The sequence below is a fragment of the Desarmillaria tabescens genome, assembly GCF_030435595.1.
Source record: "Desarmillaria tabescens strain CCBAS 213 chromosome Unknown EV420scaffold_125, whole genome shotgun sequence".
Taxonomy (NCBI): Eukaryota; Fungi; Basidiomycota; class Agaricomycetes; order Agaricales; family Physalacriaceae; genus Desarmillaria; species Desarmillaria tabescens.
Genome location: NW_026848424.1, coordinates 13442 through 34292, shown reverse-complemented (window position 1 = coordinate 34292; position 20851 = coordinate 13442). Strand labels below are relative to the sequence as shown.

General features: G+C 48.2%; 4 protein-coding genes across 4 annotated transcripts; 3 read left to right on the top strand and 1 right to left on the bottom strand.

The window, feature by feature from the left end:
- Positions 1–198: 198 nt before the first annotated feature.
- EV420DRAFT_1590252 (Alpha/Beta hydrolase protein) lies at positions 199–1985 on the top strand. The gene is made up of 4 exons (XM_060474905.1): positions 199–253; positions 306–728; positions 911–1021; positions 1079–1985. Exons 2-4 carry the CDS (start codon positions 437–439, stop codon positions 1726–1728), a joined length of 1053 nt encoding a protein of 350 aa, XP_060322288.1. The 5' UTR covers positions 199–253; positions 306–436; the 3' UTR covers positions 1729–1985.
- Positions 1986–8251: 6266 nt separating this feature from the next.
- On the top strand, positions 8252–8998 carry EV420DRAFT_1590243 (uncharacterized protein). The gene is made up of 2 exons (XM_060474904.1): positions 8252–8341; positions 8398–8998. The coding sequence occupies exon 2, from the start codon at positions 8404–8406 to the stop codon at positions 8980–8982; it is 579 nt and encodes a 192-aa protein (XP_060322287.1). The 5' UTR covers positions 8252–8341; positions 8398–8403; the 3' UTR covers positions 8983–8998.
- A 2839-nt stretch (positions 8999–11837) lies between these two features.
- EV420DRAFT_236355 (uncharacterized protein) lies at positions 11838–13412 on the bottom strand. The gene is made up of 3 exons (XM_060481333.1): positions 13340–13412; positions 12926–13283; positions 11838–12865 (listed from the first exon to the last, which is right to left on the bottom strand). The coding sequence occupies exons 1-3, from the start codon at positions 13358–13360 to the stop codon at positions 11868–11870; spliced, it is 1377 nt and encodes a 458-aa protein (XP_060322286.1). The 5' UTR covers positions 13361–13412; the 3' UTR covers positions 11838–11867.
- Positions 13413–16819: 3407 nt separating this feature from the next.
- On the top strand, positions 16820–19069 carry EV420DRAFT_1281131 (aryl-alcohol oxidase precursor; the record flags this gene model as incomplete). The annotated part of the gene is made up of 11 exons (XM_060468246.1): positions 16820–16931; positions 16979–17060; positions 17109–17266; positions 17329–17435; positions 17496–17700; positions 17751–17970; positions 18000–18010; positions 18036–18412; positions 18462–18537; positions 18589–18914; positions 18968–19069. The coding sequence occupies 11 exons, from the start codon at positions 16820–16822 to the stop codon at positions 19067–19069; spliced, it is 1776 nt and encodes a 591-aa protein (XP_060322285.1).
- Between the last annotated feature and the right edge of the window lie 1782 nt (positions 19070–20851).

Sequence of the window (20851 nt, the reverse complement as noted above, 5' to 3'; positions counted from 1 at the left end):
TCTCCTGACATATTGATTCATGTTTTCCAAGGACTGGCCTATAGTGCGCACATAGTCGCCGTCTCTTTCAAGTCAAAAGCAAGTTTCCGGGAAGCCTGCAGTTCCATGGTTCCCGAAAGGATCTCTCCAACCTACAACGCGTCGGTAGTACGTGAGCTCGCGTGCGGTACGATCATCCCTTCGCGATTACACGAATTGACAACGTAATACGGGAGCCTTGTTCCGGGCGCAGTAATAATGGAACCGGGCATATGTAGTTGTCCTCGTGCTGGACTTCTTTCTCACACTGATATATTTTCACTCAGCGCCTCCAGGACCCGAGATACAGCGTCATGCCAGCGGGCCATTCATCTACGCAACAGCGATTGTCCTTTTCGCAAAGGATAACACTTCTCTCCGTAATCTGTCGTCTTGGTGAGTGATCCTTGTTGGGGAAATGAAAATCAGCCGATATTTCTCGAATTCAGTGGTCTATCTTCCATGGCGTCTCTTCGCTTCGTTCTTCACATACGAGCGCAACAAGAGCTGGCGGCAAATCTGGTCTTTGGCGGTATTCAACGTTTTTCTGATACATGGCAAAGGATTACCTATGCCGGATTCTCTCAGTAACTATGAAGCCTGGACCACGACGACTGGTCTGAAACCATCCGTTGAAGAGCTTTGCAATGGCGCCAAGCTTCTCTGGGTTGGTCCAAAACGTCTAGATAAGGTACTCTTTTACTGCCATGGTAAGTTATTTCTCGTGTTCTCTCTGGCTAAGGCGGCTTGTACATCCGAGCCTAAGCGTGGACCAGCATTCTCACGTCGGTTGCTCTCGTGACCACGAATCTCCTCTGCCTTCTAAATTAAACAACGTCGCTGTAAATAGCAAGTCGTTGACGCGATTGGGATTACTAATGTATCTTCACAGGAGGAGGATACAAGCTTAGCCTTGGCGAAAAACAGCTCTCTTGGTTGCGTTACATGCAGCTAGAACTCGAAAAACGAGGTGTCAATATCGGCATTGCCATCGTTTCATACAGTACGTACAACCCTCATGAACTTCTTCTAAACAGTTACTAATTACATCCCATTGCAGATCTCCTCCCCAACGCCGTTTTCCCCAGCCAATTACGCGAGGCAACAGACGGGCTTCAGCACCTCATAGCAGCCGGCGTCTTACCGGAGAATATCATCATTGGCGGTGACTCTGCAGGAGGGAACCTCGCACTTCAGCTCCTCTCCCACATACTCTATCCCTTACCCTCGATCGAAGCCCCCCCAGTCCGCTCGGATGCGCACTTTCGCGGACTACTCCTCGTTTCTCCTTTTGTCGGAGCGATGGAGGACGCGCAGATGCCTCTACCCCTTCTGGCGCCCCGACACGAACGCGACTTTATCCCAGCCGAGTACCACAGCGGCGTCTGTCAGGATCTTCTCAGGGACGTCCCTAAGGATGACATCGCGTACGTGGATGTATTAGAGGCGCCAGAGGAGTGGTTCAAGCCTCTGAGTAAAACTGTCAGCCGCGTCCTCGTTACAGCGGGGGAATGGGATTTCCTTCGGGAGAAGGGCGAGCGGTTTTATGAGAGGTATTTGAAGCCATTTCATAGCGATGCCAGGTTTGTGCTGGAGAAGGGTGGGATTCATGTTACGCCGATATTTGACTTTATCGCGAAGGAGAAACGGTTGAGCGAATTGACGCCGTTAATGATCGAGTGGCTTGCTGATACCATGAAGGAGTCTTGATGGAGTTGTAAAGCTCATATTGTGACAGATATAAGCAGTAGATACTATTTATGCACAGAAATATGGTATTCGATTCTATCATGTTCTCGTAAAACGACTTGTACCCGTGATAGAGGAGTACTGACTTTACCTTAGTTCGATACCGATCGAGAGTATGGCGTAGGTATATCATGGGCTGAAATCCCAATACACGATAACCACGAACGTAGATGCGACTCGAAAAAAGCTCCGTAATTAATAATCTCGAATATCCTTTGGAGTTTCTTGTTATCAGTTTTGGCGATCTAAATCCCAAAGTTCTTCCAATAGTGTGATCCCCGGAAAATCCTTGGAAAGAACGAGCTGTGCGAGCCACCACTCGTTATGCGGAAGAATAATGAGCTCATTCGCAAGACAGGCGCACGACAATAGGCTTACAGAGCAAAATTGGACTCAAGTACTTATTTCTCGTCATTCGCCTTACCGACACCCTATGTAACATGACTACTCAATAATATTATCTCCAATGCGACAATAATACCTGGGATAAATTTGACTTCAGTGTGGATTTGAATGTCATCAGTGTACGGTTTCCCATTTCTCCGTGCTTACATAGATTCGAGGAAGGGTCCGCCGCATCCACTCAGGGCATGGAACAGTAGTGACCTCAAGTCCTGGCAGCCTCCGGGACCAAACGCGAAGGGTCACAGGCATCGCGATCACGTGGATTCTGTCACGCTGGCAGCACAGAGAGGATAGCATGATATTGGCATGATATGAAACGGTATTATATATGACGCCATATTTCAGGGGACCTCACATTAACTGTAGTCTCAAGGTTTCGGAGAACCATCTTGGACTGCTTGCTTAAACAGTAAACTTCGCTATAACGAGACCTTCGTAGGTGTAAGAGGTGTGCAGGATGCCAATGATAAAAATGAAGGATCAGAATTACTAGTATAAAGACAGCGTTGTCGCAAACTATGGGAAAGAACCAGCCCTAACCAGTGACAGAGAGCCAGCAAGTCAATTCCTGGTTTATGAGCTCATTTGAGTACTGCTTCTGTGTCGTCTTCAGAATTGCGATGGCCAACGGAGAAGGAAGGAAACCAATAGAATACGGAGCAAACGTCGCCGCAGAATAATTTCGGATCTCATGAGGGCCTGGAAAACGGGAAATGAATTGGGATGAACTAAGTCGGAAAACACTCAATATGGATGCAAACGCATTGGCAGCCTCGCGGCACATGTATTCCACGTTGTAAGTAAGGCACCGAACACCGCCAAGGAATGTGAAAGGCCTAAAAACGTGTTAGATCGTCTAATAGCTAAGTACTAGGATCTCTGAAGAGGCCGTTTATAGTCAACGGATGGGAGTCGTAAGCGATTCTTGAGCCAGTTCTTGTATTCCATAGTGGTCCAGATGTTGCGGATTTAGAAGTGCGAAGTCGTCAAATGAACTGGAAATTATTCCAGCAGGTTTGTGCGGTTTAATGACGAAGGAAGCCAATCGGGTGCAATTAGCGTCGAGAAGACGGCTGTCCCGAATCGGAATGTCAGTAAGCGTAGAGTAGAAACCAAGACTAAGGAACTGCTTTCTGGTGTACATATAACTCGACTCTTCTGCTTGAAAGAAATCAGTCAATGTGGCGGGGAGGGACGGGAGGAAGCTAAGAATATCAAGGCACTGATGATAGCTTCAAGGGGTCCATGCTTCGAACTCAAGGGTTCAAACTTCATCGACATCTGTGAAGATATAATATGTTTTATTAATAAAGTGTGACGCAGCATGGATAGCTCAAGACCCACAAGACTGACTGGCGTTTTCGGGTTTGAAATCAAAAGGTCCGAGTGTCTGCATCAGGCAAGGACATATCGAAGGCCTGAGTCGAGCTTGGTTAGCCCAATTGAACGGCTGCCGTGATTCGCAGTCGTGCTCACAAGCGCCTCGGTTCGTTCCTGCAGGGTAAGAACGCTAAGATATCGTGTCTGCGTACAAACCGGAAGATCTGGTGACTGAGATTCGATGTTAAAAAGGCGTAACATTCGCGTAGGATATCAGGCGACATATGAGATTTCTTCGCGGAAACATATGGGCATGACACGTTCTTAGTCGAAGGTAAGTTGTCATAGTCATCGACCGAGACTAAATCGAGGCCCGTGAACCTAGCAACGCGAGGCACCATGCCATCTACGTGATGTGAGTCCGGATGAGACGCCGCGTCCGATAAGCGGCGTAGAAAGCTACACTGAGTCCGATATACCATCAGTTGCGCTTGTAACCAGTGGAAGAAATATACCTAGCGTTCTGTAGTATGTCAAACTGACCGGGCTATGACAGTGGACTAACTCGCGCCCGTCACAGTAAAAGGAGAATGAGCGGAACCAAACTTATGAACAAAGAAATTGTTTCGTACCCTTTAACGATAAAACTGGGGGATCTCCCTATGTTTTCGATAGGACCAAAATAGTTGCCTGCCAGGAATGAGCTCGTCATGGCTAGCAGCTACTCAGATAGGCGTGCCACGTTAAATTAATTCCTTCATCTCCGAGTCAGGGTGACGATGTCCTATACCTACTTATGTCGAAACTCGACCATAAGAGGTACGGGCGAAATGACTGGTGCAGGAAGAATCGGCGGCCCTGGGGAAAAGAATCGGCAATGGAAATCGCATTTCCACCGTATTGCTGAGATATCAGATTATCGCTTTATGTTTAGTGGATAATGACGGCGATTCGTTCGGTGGATCAAAATCTGGGCATGTGGCGAAGCATAGAAAATGTGGGGATACGGAGGAAGATCTTCAGAGTTCGGCTACTAGTAGGACGTGTATCGTCATTGCTACGGTCTCCCAGAGTCATGACATAAGGATGAGTACAGCTCAGATGATATGCAAAAGGAAAGGTGGTCCCAGCGCCATAGATATCTGGTGTCAGTCCGCGGGAGATCCGTCGGAACGGCAAAAAGCAGAAAATAAACCTCCACCATTGTAGTAGTCGCCATTTTCAAGGCTGTGTATGGCGATGAGTGTGATGAGATGCGGCGCCCATCACTTCGGCTGCTGCTCGACTACATTGTCAACCAGCGCGATAAGCAACGGGACCGGAAAGCGTCCGTCCCTAAAGCAGCGCCAGCCGCGATGACAAAAAGCTCTTGCCTTATCCAGGCGGCGCGCTGCAGCTTCCCCTTCGAAGAGGTCACAGCACGGTCTTTGATGCAATACCTGACAACGAGCATAAAGCTACCCGACTATCTGAAATCTTTTTTTCCTACTCAGAGAAAGGGGCCGTAAGATACAGCTGCAAATTGTCGGCGAGGAGCAGTCACCGTGATAGGGTACAATCACAACCGAACGCGGCTAACGCTGTGTGGAACTGCTGACAGTGTACGGGCGTGGCCGAGAAACAGCGTCTCGCGAATGGTGATACAGCGGTGCTGCACTAGCCGGAGAGCGCATTCCAAGAGTTACATGTGGCCTGTCCCATGATGAGTCCTATCCTTTTGAATACGGCCATTGAATCTCCCCGTTGCGTATTTCTTCAAGTTGTAGCAAAATTGCATGACCATTTTCAGAGTTTGCAGGTGGTCGAACATTCGTGATACACAGAAACACTCGTCGATCAAAATGAGAAAGCTGCTGGCATCGTCAACGTCTTAAGGAAGACTGGGGGTACGGTCAATGTCACGCTTCGAGCCGGCTAATGTGCGAGTAACTCACTTGCACTAATGAACTGTGCCAAAAATATAATGCTAAAATGCCGAGATACATCATACACGCCTTCCGGTGTGAATACGGCCGTGGTCATTAATCCAGCATGGTGAAGAAGCTCTCTTCTTCTAGACAGATGTCGTCGAAGATACGCGCAACCAAAAATAGTGGTGAGGACGCTCTGGAAACTTCACCGACCAACCCCAGTGTTGAATACCGGCATTCCAGGAGGCAGCACGGGGTGAATAAGAGCCTGCGATGGCACACACCGAATGGTAGGCTTCACGATGAAGGCGAGGTATCCTGGTTAACACAAAAATCTTAGCGATAGTTACAGAATGATACACAAAACACGAACCGATGAGGAGGAACAGATGCGGCAGGCCGCTGAGGTTAAAGCAAGGGCAGAGTAAATCTCGTTATCTCTGCAGGATGCCACGGCTTTGAGCAATTAGGGCAGCTGTGTAGGCTCGATATTCCGATTGGTCACGGATGAAGCCGACGAACATAATAATCGGCCTAGTGCTAGGGCTTTGTGTGGGTAATTGAGGCAGGAAGCGGTTGATTTGAATCGGTTTGAGAGAGAAGGTCCAGTATTACGGGCTTCTATTTGCACTGATTCACGAGTAGTTAGTTACTCTCTGAAATGAATGTTCCTTGTCGGCCATTATAATAGCGAGCCTCAACTGAGAAGATCATCAATATCCTTCTAGCAGGACAAAACACGGAAGTCTACTTGCCCACAGCCCCGCCGCGAGACATGACTAGTCGTTGATGGCTTTCTTGTGAAGAGATTGTGAGTAAGAAGTCTGGCGCCATTATTCATGACTCGCTGTGTGATCTCTAAGCATAGTTCCCTTGCTAGCATCAATGTTATCACGTCGGCAAATGAGTGGGATATGCACCTCATTGCGAGGCTCAGTGAGGGTGGTGATCGTCCGTCTGTATGTTGGATGGGGATAGCACCTCAGTCGAGAGGAAGGATCACAAAGCGGTGGAGTGGTTCGCACTCAAGGGTGACCAAGGAGTCACAAGAGAGATGAAAGGTTACTGGCCGTTTATGCTGAACGTTGTCATCCCTTCAAAGAGCGGAAAACGCGTCCCCGAACTATGCGCGTTTCGGCAGCGAAAAGGCATGGTCATTCCTAAGATTTTCGGAGGATAAGGTTTGGGCCGCGAAAAGATGCAATAACCCTTCACGTCTTCCTTCTACACGAAGGAAAGGGGACATCCCTTGCTGCTTGCGTTTCCTCGGGAGTAGAAAGCATGGCTATCATCAGAATCGTCTTATCAGGCCTCCAGCTTCGATCAATTCATCTGCACCACCCACAGCCTTCCATCAATGGCGACGGAGGCGAAGCTTAGCCCCAATTCCAAGTGTCATCATCAAGCACGCCCAACATAGAAATGCTGCTGCAGATGCAGAGATTTTATTGCCGCAAGGTGATGTATATGATATGACAGGCGCTTGTCGTAATAAGCGGCGCGTCGTCTGACCTGTGAGTTGAAAAAGCTTGGGAACAGGGACCGCAGGTCATCGACGTCCACTCTGCTCGCATCCTTTCGGAGTCAAGACATCGGTAGATGAGAAATGGGAGGCTGAAGAGGAATAACAACATGTACAGGATAATGCAAGACAGCATTGGAGCCTGCAAGCCGCGACTGCCTGGTGATTGTTGTCTTCGTACGTTTGGAGTACCGATGGATAGTGCCAGAGAACGATTCGATACGGTGTAACAGAATGATGAAGGCAACCAAAAAGACTGAGCTAGAGCCTGCAAGAAAGGAGTCAGTTGACATAAATTTCTGTTAGCATTCGGCTGGTTGACCTTATCAGAGAAGCGATCGTGGTGAGGTCGACATCACGAACCATTCATCTCGACCGGTCGGAATAAAAGTTCAATAACGAACTGTCAGCTCTGTTGTAACTAGTACCCAGAAGGAACCTACGGGGGAAATGAGCGTAAGGTTCAGAAGCGGTGAAACCACGTACCGACAGATGCCAGACATCCGTCTCGATGGAGACGCAGAGATGACTGTCATCGACGAACGAAAGGCAATATGATAACGGGACAAGTGTTCAGGGCTATACACAATGGTTCCAGTCATTGACACAGATTTTCACGACGAAAGCCTCAATGCTTTCCAAAACAGACAGACAGAATCTGGCGCGGACGGATGGTCACACGTACCTATTATCACGTTCCTACAGTTATTTCGGGTTTGACGCCGACAGCTATGGCTCGTTACGATGTCTTGACTTCAAAAGGTCTCTTGGCGGTAAGTAGTCGGCTACACCTGGTGTCAGCGAGAACGAAGACATGAATGACGGATGTACGCACGTCATACCTGCTGCTTCACCTAAGAATTCAAGTTCAATAGATGTGCTTAAAGTTCTTTCTTTTGGTATCAAACAACGGGCGCTAAATGAGCTCGAAGAGTTGGGATCCTTGCTTGATGACCAAAGAAGAAAGATTTTCCAGGGAGCAGAGCGATGGAACAATTGCCATAATAAAAGTGAGGGAAAAATTGGGGAACCTCGACATTCGACCTTTCTTTGTTTTTACTGTGTCACAAGAGACTGGCTCAATCCTGCTCAATCGCAACTTGAAGAAACTAGCATTTTTCCTGCGACGGCTTGGCCCATTCCTGTTAAGAGATGTACGAGACATAAAGGAAGAGCTTAATAACATCCGCCATACTCCCTGTACGACAAGGATGTAGAGAGGACATTGGGAAGAACAATGTTGGGAGAAGACAGAAGGCAAGTCATACTAGGGTTAGGGTTACAACTGTTCAAAGAAAGCGATCAATTGGAAATTATATCCTCCCACCCTCACGCGAACTACAACGATCTGGGCGGCTTAACTGTAATTAGCCCTCTTACTCGTGTTGTTGATTCAGGTGCGCAAGCGAACTAGCTGGTACTAGCATACTTAGTCTTGCTCCCTGGCTCAACTTTATTCTGATTGTTTCGCAGAATACAATGGCAGACGCCCAGCCTTGGCCGCAAAAGTTTCTAATGAAGTCCTTTCCTTACGCTGTTCATGACAGCACCACTGACGAGAGCGTTTTCTATGGTCCGTACATGCGTCTGCTCTATCATTTTTCCCCCCTCGATGGACCGTTTGAGATCATTCCGCAATTCCGTGTTCCTGCTACTCCTCGGGACAGCATCGACAGCGTCGTAACGTTTACTGTCGAATTGAACAAGCACCCGGTCCTGTTCATTCTGATCAAACTGCTCGCACCATTTCGTCTGGATTCCAAACGCCAAGAAGCTGACAGACAGATGCGGGAGCGTTTCCGTGACCTCCACTCCGACGTCGTCACTCCAGCTCTCCCTGGCATCGGAACTCTTCTCTCATTCTACCGCTATGACAAGGCAACTAACTCCCTCACCCCTCCCGCAATTGCTGCTGATCCCAATATTATGACCGATGCAGCGCCCAGGAGTCTCTGGGATTGCGAGATTTTGGATACTGCTGGTGCAACTCGTTTTCGCGAGATGGTCAACGAGGTTAAGGGAGATGTGTGCTCATACCGGAATATTCCGCGGATCTAGTGACACAGTAGATGGCTCGACGTAATCGCATTCAGGGATGCAAACTTCAGTAAAAACGGCTTCCTGGACCAAAGCGGTGGAGAAAGCTCGTTTTGCTGCAGGAAAAGCTGGAATTACAAGAATCTCGTGCCTTTCGTTGTCCGCGCGCCTATGTTCAAATGGCAAAGCATCTGCATGGACGGCGCGGTCGACATGCATACGTTAATAAAATACCCATGCAGCTTTCAGGCCGGTTTCGTTCACGTAAACGAAACTTCCTCCCAAGATACTGTCTATGAGTACCCACGTCAAAGTACGAGTTGTCTTCATTTATTTTTGTGTCCTGATATATCGTCATCTGTTAACTTTGAAGGCCCGCATCCTCCATGGACTAATGAGTCGCAGGATCTCCTTATGATTGATACTTTCTAACCATTTATGAGATTTGATTTTTAGACGACCGACCTAACCTCTGATGATTCTTATACTACTATCACTTGATCACTTGATACCAGTGACCGGGTCATTATTCAGGCTGTTGCTAGCCGCAAAGCGTCGAACCGCATCGAACCATGAGTACCGACATCGCGCTTTTCTTTACATGTTCTAGTCTTAAAACTGTGCAAGCAGTAGTGGCTCTTGGGTCTCCATCATTGATGGCCCTTACTCTGAGCTGGCTCTGGATTCGAGACTCCCGCCGGCAGCTAGCCACGGGCACTAGTGGTATATATTCTAATGCCATCGGATGTATTAGCCCATTACGAATCTCTTTCCAAGGTTAATCTCCTCATCTGATCTTTCCTGAAAACCATGCCCGTCTAATCGTGGGGAGATAGGTTTTCAATCAGTGATTTCTCAATCTCTTCACTTGAACTGAAACCGTATAGACTTGCTGTCCATTAGACAAAAGTTGGAAATGTTATTTGGCCAAATACGGCATTGGCTACTCTCACAGCTGCGTAAACATTTAATTAATCGCCTATTCATGCGAAGGCTATTGATTCTGGGATGCTGTCATCTGCAATTCGAACAACCGATCTAATTTTGACTGTGATAAAAACGGACTCAGGGGTAAACAAGGCTGTGAATCCTTGTTTCAGGATCTTATGCCGACCTAGAAGCGACTGCTCGAAACCTTACCGTTACGAGATTCGAAAGTGCTTTATTTCCTCCTAGATTTCACTCAAATCTCACTGAACACTTCGAAGGTCCGTCGTATCCGAAGCCTGCTTCTGGGAGAGCGAAACGATGTTGACTTCTATTTCAGATGGTCACAGCAAGTGTTTACACTTCAACGTATCAGAGTTTCCGTCCCGCACTGAATTCATACCCAAATTATTCTCCGTGAGCTGAGCTGAATCGACTCACTCGATTCAGCTCACGCAGAGGTCATTTTGCCTCCGATTCATCCATTTCTCGTCGAATCCTGAATTCTGATCCAATTTTTGCTACATGCAGTCCACAACCCGTAGGATTTTTTCAACTTGACGACCGGTTCTTGGAACCTTGCGCGTGTATACAGCTAATAGAAATCAGTCACCGAATATCAAGGCCATTTTGATCCAGTATGGTGATTCACTATCTCAGCCAGAAGGATAGACAGGGAAGGATCGCTATGCTCCAGCATGCTCTGACTATGCCTGGGAATCAGTCCTTCTCCTTTTCCTTTTCCTCATATGTCCCGCATTCGGAGCACTGGTGTCTAACTCCCATCGCTGGACCTGTGTTTCTCCGTCAATTGGGCAAGGACTGATCTCGGGATAGTATTCGGTCTATGGAAGGTTTCCGTCTCTAAAGCTATCTCAAAGTTCGCAACGTCTTTCCACTCTGTCATGATCCTCTATTCGCTGCCTTCCATGTTCCAAAATGCTCCAAACCTAACAGTATGTGAATCCTTATCGATGAACGGCCTCATTCTTCCGTCTCTGGATGCTGTTTACTTACACATACCCTCCCCAACCGAATTGGACGTATGAGCGAGGGGCTTATTGTTTTACACCTCCTTATAGAAGGATTCAGCCGCTCGGTTGTCAAATTTCCTGTTCATGACGTCGAAACTAACATTATCGGACAAAAGAATATCGTTAACATACTAAAGTCAAGCCCACACTTCCGTGAACTAGCCGTTGAACGGAACCAATTGCGGTATTTAGTGAAGGAAATGTCAGCTGTGCAGGATATTGTCCCGGGATTGGAGCGTTTCACATTTTACATACATACAACTCCGAGTGGAGACCCATTTGTTGATGCCCAAGTCCGTGTCAATATCGACAAGGCATTCGTCGACATAATCTCGCTTCGTCCCAGTTTAGGCACGAGGATATCAGTGCGGGTCATGGGGATACGTTCAGGAAGAATCATGATTGCGGGTAAGTCCGGTATTTGAAACGGTTAAAGGAGAGTGGAAGCGACATTTCTATCGTTACATACGAGGAAAATATAGCTACGACTAGTACTAGTCCATTGTTAAATTATCGATTATCATAACTACAGCGCGAAATATTCTTGTGCCAGTTACGACATGCGTACTAGAGTTTGCAAGATACCGAGACCTTGTTTAATTAGTATTCTGTGTCGTCGGCACAGATGGTCTTTAGTTCAATACGATACGACTTGTGACTTTACTAGGAATAGATGAGAGGACACGGGAGGAAATGCAACTTACTTGTTAATAGTTACCTGGTACGTGATGCATGGTTGTTCCCTGCAGCGATGCTAAAACTTTCAGCTTTCAAATCACTCTGCAGTTGCGGCGAGGTCTGGTTCGAGGTGGACACGACGAAGATAGACAAGAATTGCTCGAATGGAAAATTTAACAATTATTGATAGCTAAAGATATTAGACGATCGTCACTATTGCTGCGATATCTCAGAGCTGTTAAATAAAGATGCATACATGGCGATGTGTCAGATATGCGGAAAGAAGCTGACCCATGAGATATCCTGTAATACGCCAGCTGGGAGATGCCTAAGTGCAAGAAACGGCTCCACGAGTGAAAAAGCCCTCGCCATATCATGCACTATCCAGAGTAAGATATAGAGGGATCGATACGTGAAACTGAACAAGTGACTATCCTTCTCAGGTTCGTTAAAACCAAACCGACCGGCTGTCTTTTCAACCACAAATGTAAGTAGGATGGCAGAGGGAGGGGCAAGCATGAAGATGAAAGAGCACCCCCTCCAGAGAATTCGCTCGATGGATGTTACGAAGGGGTAGTGCCAGGCAGCGCAATAAATGGCGCCGAATACGCCAATGCAATTTCCGCATGCGACAATATAAAACAGCCTTGGGTTGTTCGGATGTCCTGACCAAAGACGGGGGACTCCTTCTTCGCTAGAGGGACCAGCGACATCTGGGATTATGTCCCCGCCGAAGAATATGGACAGAAGGCGAAAATTCACCCAGTCCTTAAGATGTTCGGCGTCTAGGCTCGTGGGGAAAAGGCTAGGGAGTGGCCGCGGTGTTTTCCATCCTTCAGGTGGGTGGTCGGAAGTCATGGTGTTCACTGGCGTGGATGGAGTATTCAGAGTCGTCGGTGAAGTTATGGCTACTCTAAACGGGACAGAAATTCCTAGAGGTTTGTGCCACCAAACTGCATAGTTGATAATAGTGAAAATGGCGTAACCGACGGCTACTATTTCGAGAACGGTGAGAGGGAGGTGTTGCGCTACCCTGGCAACGCATTGCAGGAGGAACCATGTGGCTTGACCCACGGCCACTGCTTTGGACAGACCATCGCCTTTATCTCGGTCATCGATTTCCTTCTTTTTTATTTCACCGAGCGACTTCACGAGGCTTGTGTGTTGTTTCAGCTTTTCCAGAGTTATCGGACATCCATCAGAGTCCACAAACGCGCCCATGGAAACGAGGAAACCGTGCGACATACTGAGCTTCTCCGGACAAACTAGGCTTACAGTCAGTATCCTGCTCTAAGCAAACATCGGATTAGAGTACTAGTACTCACGCGCACGAATAAGCCGAGCGACAGAATGTTGACGTAGAGCCCAGATGGTGATGTGCTCTGGGGAGAAAACAGTGAACACCATTAACTCCGCGTGACGAAGAACATTGAAGTAGAACCACCCTTTCTTCTCCATTTTTGGCCCTGGGACGTTCTGATGGACAGAAAACCAAATACAAGCGAAAATTGTGGCCAATGAATTCCAGAGAATGGATAGTACGGTTCTGCCACCGCACAAATCGAAAATGGGTTCTTCGTTGGTCGGCGAGTCGGTCCCCTGAGTGTCAAGGGGCAAGCACGAACCAATGATGGAATAGAGTAGAAGGTATAGGGGTGCTAGCCTCAGTGCAGATGCAAGGCTCTTCCGACGAAGGAATAAGAATCAGCAGTCATCAAAGGATGATACAAAGAGCTCACCAGAGAGGAGGATCTAGCCATCGGTTGTACTAAGCGAGGTGGTAACAGTGGCGCACTGAAATCCCTTTAAAACGGATAGCGAGGCCCGTTCTAGGGAGACTGCATGACTTTGGTGCGGTCGGGTCGATCTACGGCCGTATTGTAGGTGGCTGTTATATCGGTGGCCGGGCGGTGGGAGTCATAGCTTCATTCCAAAGCCTCCGTAACCCGTATGACGCTGATCGGCTGCACGGAACTGAAAGAGTGAACAATTTAAGTACTAGAACTTGTCTTGCATGTGCCAGATTTTTGTATAGGGGAGCGGGCTGTACGGATGGCCCATGCTAGTCGGAGATAGAATACGTGTTTGCATCGGTATCCCGGACAAAGGTGATCAACTAGATTTATAGAGCCCGGTCACTGGTCAATGGATGCATGTCGTGTGTACGTGGGCGGTGATGAGCCATTACTTGCCCATGAGTATTTGGGCGCCTGTTTAGACATATCATATATGCGGTCGATTCAACCGCCTCAGCCCTTGACGCGACACTGTAGCAGTGACGAATATGAGGCCAGAAAGTGGATCAAATATCGGAGCTTCGAGTTACAAGTGGAGTGCCGTGAAAGAGCACAGACGATCCATGCTGCTGGCATATCCGTTATCGCCGTAGAGATGCAAGTTGTTTCTTTCCGTATTGGAAAAGTGTGAAACTGGAAGATTTAGGCGTGGTGCCCGCGGTGAGGGGTATTCATTGGTCTGGAATGAAGGATATAAGCGCCTTGTTATGCAAACCGTAGTAAGAATGCCTTGGACACTACGTCGGTAATGAAAATCGGGGTGTCTCCTGGGACGTTGAACAGGGAGAAACATACACCCCTTCCCTAGATCCGAAACGAAGGCCACGGGTCATCGGCATCATGGGAGGAGGTATAGAAAGCGCTAAAGTGTTACAGCGTGAGAAGTGCACCTTGAATTTGCATCAGCTTCTTTGGAAGCAGCACGAAAGATACGAAGACTTACGGAATGTCTTGTTGGTGCTGTGACGCGCTGAGTTCGTCAGTGAGCACACACAATGGGGAGGAACATATGTATTACCGTGATTATTGGAAATTTTTCAAAGTAACATCCCCGGTAATGTCGTGGTGAAAAGAAAGACGATTTATGCTAATCTTTTTTCAACACGCTGTGGCGAGATTGTACTCGAAGTTTGGCTAGCGAAGGATATTTTTGCTACCAATACTGCAATGCGAAGAAGCATACCCTTTCGAAATCTCATCAAATTAACTGGTGTAAGAGAATTATGAACAAGTCCCACGAGTAGTGATGTCCGGGCCGGGCTTTTCGGGCTTGGGCTGGGCTTTTGAGGGTCAGGCAGTGGAAATGTGTGAGCCCGAGCCCTGAGCCCGCCAAAGCCCGCCTCAGGGTCGGGCTCGGGTCGGGTATTTTGCTGGGCTTTTGGCATCCACAGGCATGAGATGAGGTATAGATGTCACCTCCGTGGTAAGTTTTGCTGTAATTTGTGATATTGATGCTTTAACCTCACAGATAAACCATACTTACCTTCTACAAAACCGATATCAGGATACTACAGTCACTCACCGGCCCGACACCAGGACTTGGGCTTTCCATAGCTTGAGCCCGAGCCTTGAGCCCGCCAAAGCCCTCCATCAGGGCCGGGCTTTTCAGGGCCAGGTCGCGGGCTTTAAGCCTGACCCGGACATCACTACTCACGAGGCTGATATCGCGGATCGCATTTGCCTGCCATTGAGTCGGTTGGTGCCATTCCTGCATCGATGCAGGGTTGCGATGACCACGCCGTTCATATGAAGGTTACAACATAAGCGCCCTGTGAAAGACAGCATTCAGTGGGTGTAAACATGCCAGAGGTATAATAAACTTACGTCGCGTGTTTCTCTTCCGAGCAACACGAACATGGTCCGAGAGGGTAGTCGCCTACGGACGTGATGTTTCTGAGGGTAGTAAGGCTGCGACAAGTGCTCCGTTGATTGACGTTCGTCATGTGTCTGCGTCCTTCACTGATTCGGAATGATCTGTCTTCGAAGAGCATAGAGGGGCACCCATACAACGTATGGCTCCTTGTTATTTGCTACAGCGATCCGGGCCGGAGTATATCTCAATGAAAATTCTACAACAGCGGACCAACAACTGACTGTATGGACTTGGTGGGTTTTCTATGGCTCTTTGTCAGTCTTAGGTATTCTGCGAAAAATATCCAGCCATACCTTGTACCGCAGTCAGGCTCCAGTGAATCAGAGGATTAACATGTGAAAAAAGCAGCCTATAAAACTAAGAGACTGATTTTGTATGCTTGGATGCCAGATGAGGAGCAAAGGGAAATCCTCGCGTAGCCTGTGGGCTGAATTTCCTCTGCAGAAAGATGCGGTTAGCTTCCTATTGAAGTCGTTAATAACTGAGGACGCAATGAAGACAACTGCAAGGTCTTCTCTTCCTGGTAAAGCTGCACACAGAGCTGAGAGGAGGGAGGTTAGAGGTTCGGAGTCACAGAGAAGGTCTACGGTACAAAATAATTGAAGAACATGACCTTTAACAAGCACCGTTCCATCTCGATCCGAAATTTTCATTGGTGCAAAATAACAAGAAAGTGAGTAGAATAATGTTGATTGAGCAGTTGCTGGTGGTGGTTAATGCGCCGGATGGCCGGGCCGTGCTATCTAAACAAATCAAAGCGAACAAGACACGCCCGAGCCTCGCGCCCCTTTCCTTCTTACCGCCATCATCTTCTCCCTCATACCAGCGTTGTCTTTTCCTGGTATCTTCTTCTCCTAGGCGAGATATTGTTGGAGTCTCACTATGAATATTCGCTCAATTCAGTTTGGTCGGGGTCGAGACACATTAACCTAGTACGACATTCAACAACGGAATAGTCAGGTATCGGTATTATCAGGGAGTTGTGACGCGTCGTGATGTAACTTGTAGTGTTCTCAAGCCAGCATGTACCGTGCCGCACTACTTCGTTGGTGAGAGTCCCCGTGCATCCACCCTTTTCGCCTCTCATACCTTCCGCGCTCCTTTAGGATATTCATTACCGAAGCAAAGCTCAAACTCGTGTGAAGGACTTTCAAAGTGATGATGCCTGTAGAAAGGATCTTAGAAAGGTGCGTGAACCTCACTCCGCCTTCGTTTGGTTTCCTCACCTTCTCATAGACCGTTATGATTCGTCCTTGTTGCCTTGATACTAACTTGTCCGCAGAGCGAGAGCTGGAGGCATGTCGAATCTTTCCCTGGATGCCCGTGTGCAACACTGAACTTCTGCCTTTGGCAGTGACAATCATCTACCAGATTGCGCGGAATCCTCGGAGAACTAGAAGGAGAGAATCGACATCATTAGTGTGTCAACAGAAAGTGTGACATCATCGGCTTGCCACCAGTGGTATAAAGTGCCTGAAGTGCCTATGGCAATTCCTGCTTTGTTTGGGCTCCCGACCTCTCTTTACGTCACCCCAAGTTCATCGTCTTCTATGCTTTTCTCCGTCCTCGCCTTTCTTGTATTATGCCCCGTCGTGCTTGGCGCCATATATGAAAGCTATGACAGCCTTCCCAAGAAAGATTTCCATTATATCATCGTCGGAGGTGAGTGGTACAGACGTACGTGACTCCTCGCTAATATCAAGTTCAAGGCGGGACGGCAGGCAATGTACTTGCCAATCGTTTAACCGAAGATCTGAATGCCTCTGTTCTTGTTCTCGAAGCGGGCGAATCGTGTGTATGCTCTCTTTCCAGCCGTTCAATGTTTGATGGGTTCCATAGAACAGCAGACGTCCTTCTCTCGCAGGTCCCGTTCTTTTCTCCTCGTGCAATAAAATCATCATTAGATTGGAACTTTACCACCACTGAGCAGCCAGGATTGAACCGACGGTCTATCCCATACCCTCGTGGATACGGTTTGGGAGGAAGCAGCGCCATCAGTATGTCGTCTTGCCTTTGAATGTTAACTGGACTGATGATGTGTGTGTCTGTGTGCTCTCAGATTCTATGTTCTATACCCGTGGTTCCTCGCAAGACTATGACCGTTACGCTCGGATCAGTGGTGACCCGGGATGGGGATGGGACGCTCTACGACCGTATATTCGTAAGGTAAGTCGTAACTTCTTTTACTTTACCCATTGCTATGCTGACCTTACGATAATCTGTCAGAATGAACGTTTCCTCACTCCTGCCGACCATCACAATGCTACCGGCAAGTTCAACCCCAAGGTCCATGGCTTCAATGGAGTCACGTCCGTCTCTCTGCCCGAATATCCGCGTGCCACGGACGACCGCGTCATTCAAACAACGATGGATCATGCTAGCGAGTTCCCGTTCAACTTGGATTATAATTCCGGGTACCAGCTGGGTATTGGTAAGAAGTTCTAGTTGACTGGACCATGAGCTTCGCTGAGTACGACGTAGGATGGGCACCCTTAACGATTGGAAATGGTACTAGAAGCAGCTCACAGACGTCGTATCTCGGTCCTGAGTTCATCGACCGACCAAATCTGCATGTCTTGATTCGCGCCCGTGTTACCCGGATTCTCCAAAGCAAGAACAACAATGCATCGCCCTACCTACCCTCATTTATCGCCGTTGAGTTTACTCAGGATGCTGGAGGCAAATCATCATCCAAGGCATTGTGACTACTAGCTGACATGTGCTTCCTAGTAACCAAGCACGTCCTGGCACCTTCGGGTTTGAAAGAGATCATTCTCTCTGCCGGATCCATCGGCACACCGCATATACTCCTTCATTCTGGTATAGGTGATAGCGACCTCCTTTCAGCTCTAGGAATTACTTCCATTGTTCACCTCCCCGATGTTGGCAAGAACTTGTCGGACCACATCCTATGGGACATCCCCTTTATCGTTACCGACCCCAATACGATCGACAACATTTATTACAGAAATACTACTTTCCAAGCGGAGGTTTTGGCCGAGTGGCAAGCCAATCGAACAGGCTTTTTGACAGCGGGTTCGGCAAACCAGTTAGCCTTCCTTCGTATCCCCGATACTGCCAAAGTTCTGAATGAAGAACCGTCCGCGGGGAATGAAACGGCGCATTACGAGCTGGCCTTTTTGGTGTGTTGAGTGTTTAATAAATCTTGCATAGGTTGAATCTGTGCTGTAGAACGGTCTTGTCAATGGTCCTACCAACGCCGGGAACTTCTTTGTAGTTGTATCCTCACTTCTTTGTCCTTTGTCGCGTGCGTGCTCAGTATATACCTTTACTAATACTAATGATTACGTGAATATAGGCGGGGATGTTACCATCAACAGCTTAAACCCATTGGACCCACCGCTGATCAACCCGAATTATCTCTCACATCCACAAGACCTCGCTGTCATAAAGTACGCTATCGAGAGTGTGAAGAGGTTTGTCAATATCACGGCGTGGGAAGGATATATTCTCGAGATGGCGACGAATACCACCGATGATGATATCAAGAATAGGGCATCAAGCGTATATCATCCGGTTGGCACTGCGAGTATGTCCCCGGTTGGTGCCGACTGGGGTGTGGTTAACCCGGATTTGACGATGAAGGGCGCGATGGGAGTGAGGATTGTGGATGCTTCGGTTTTGGTGGGTTTTTTTTCGATTGGGTGTATTTCTGGCAGGCTGACTTGGCGTCTTAGCCGTTCGTGCCTGCAGGACATACTATGGCGCCGGTGTATGCCTTTGCGGAGAGGGCAGCGGATTTGATCAAAGCTAGCTCGGCGAAAAGCAGCGGGTACTAGAGATGTTACTTGCTCATCATCGTATATATTTCCCGTACTGTTGTTGTCTGCTACTTTGGCTCACCACTCTGTCCGTATGAATACCACCCCTCTTGACTCTTAGCTTTCACATATAGCTTGGTGTTCAGTATGGAAGGATGCTGGAAAGACATTGTAAGTTACTCGTTAGATCTGTTCGGATGACTCTAGAGTGCTACTGCGTACAAGCGTATAACACAGCCTTTACTAATGCTAGCGGAGGTAATATCCGAACTCAAGCGTCGAGCGCTCCACCCTTTCCGCAGGTCCCCTGCAATATAACTTTTCTTTAGAAACCTTTCAGACTTCCAAGTAGGCATCTTATATCTCCGACGTCATCCTCCAGTAAACCATTTATTTAAGTGACTGGTAAGTATCTGTCTTGTACACACCACTGTCTCGGGATCTGGTAGCGTCCCCGCAACAGGGTCATCCTTCAAATTGATGTTGACTTGTCGCTGGTGTTTGAAAGACGAGGTATTAACATCTGTACCGCTACCACCACGTTTCTTTTCTCTTATTTCCACCACGGCAACTCGACAGTCGCTCTCTCTTCTGCATTCAATCCCAACAAGATTGCAACGCACCAAACCGCGTCGTCAATGCTCTCTGTCTCAATCGCTCAGCCTTCGCGTGGGCTTAAAGGCCCTGCCGCTGCCGTTGCAGACGGTGCTCTGTTGTTACGTCCGCAGATGGAGTCCCTTGCGAGGAATTTCATCTGTGGAGTGGTTACGTCCGCAGATGGAGTCCTTTGCGAAGGATTTCATCTGTGGAGTGGATACGTCCACAGGAGGTGTCCTTTGCGAAGGATATCGCCTGTGCAGTGGTTACGTCCACAGATGGGATCCTTTCCGAAAGATCTCACCTGTGCAGTGGTACTCGGTTGTTACGTCCACAGGTGGTGTCCTTTGCGAAGGATCTCACCTGTGCAGTGGTACTCGGTGGTTACGTCCGCTGGTGGTGTCCTTCGCGAAGGATGTCACCAGTCTGGTGGTACTCGGTGTTTCGTTCGCAGACAGTCTCTTTCTCGAAGGAGCTTGCCTGTTTCGCTGTTCTTGGTTTCCGTTTCATCATTTTCATGGGCTAAGGCTTGAGCGAAACAACGGGCCTCGTTTGTTGTGAGCACACGATGCTTGTGTTTCGTTCCTGCAGTCTGTGGTTCTTTGTTTCTTGGTGGATGATTCGTATGCTCTCATTACTGCTGACCTTCCATACACCTCATGGTCCGTGTACCATGTCTCACTCTCCCGTTACGCGTTTCACATTTGTTCACATGTTTTTTCACTGTCATTGTTGACGCACATGTCTCATGAGCCATTTCATAACGCTCCTCCTTTTGGACGGCACTGATTCTTATTAAGGAGCCTCTGCTTTCTTCGCAAGCAATCAAGGGGATAGCCCAAATACCGAGCTTGCATCCGCAAGCTCCATCACATTGCGGGAAGCGGTAGGCTAAGAAAGGATGCTGAGGATGATGTGTGTGGGGGGTGGTGGAGGTTCAGAAGTGATGAGCGAACCGCAAGGTCAGAGAGCAGGTGGTTGAGTACGTCGTAAGGCTGCCAATTCAAATTCGGCACGAATAGCAGGATGTTCCCGCACATATAGAGTCCATGCCTTGGAAGACCACCGACCCAAGGCCTGGATAATGGCCTCTGACAGTCCGAGCGATGCGTAGAATGTAGCTCCACCCGCTCGCAATGAGTGACCACCGAAATCTTTTCCCATAAATGTGAAGAATTTTTTGTCAAACCAAGAGCGAGTTGG

What these genes read in the sequence shown, in the direction of transcription:
- EV420DRAFT_1590252 (XM_060474905.1), top strand. Translation starts at nt 437, where the DNA reads ATGAAAATCAGCCGATATTTCTCGAATTCAGTGGTCTATCTTCCATGG. An exon ending in GGTACTCTTTTACTGCCATG is followed by an intron (nt 729 to 910) that starts GTAAGTTATTTC and finishes GTATCTTCACAG; the next exon opens with GAGGAGGATACAAGCTTAGC. An exon ending in CATTGCCATCGTTTCATACA is followed by an intron (nt 1,022 to 1,078) that starts GTACGTACAACC and finishes ATCCCATTGCAG; the next exon opens with ATCTCCTCCCCAACGCCGTT.
- EV420DRAFT_1590243 (XM_060474904.1), top strand. Translation starts at nt 8,404, where the DNA reads ATGGCAGACGCCCAGCCTTGGCCGCAAAAGTTTCTAATGAAGTCCTTT.
- EV420DRAFT_236355 (XM_060481333.1), bottom strand. Translation starts at nt 13,360, where the DNA reads ATGGCTAGATCCTCCTCTCTG. An exon ending in TGGCTAGATCCTCCTCTCTG is followed by an intron (nt 13,284 to 13,339) that starts GTGAGCTCTTTG and finishes CTTCGTCGGAAG; the next exon opens with AGCCTTGCATCTGCACTGAG. An exon ending in CGCTCGGCTTATTCGTGCGC is followed by an intron (nt 12,866 to 12,925) that starts GTGAGTACTAGT and finishes CTGTAAGCCTAG; the next exon opens with TTTGTCCGGAGAAGCTCAGT.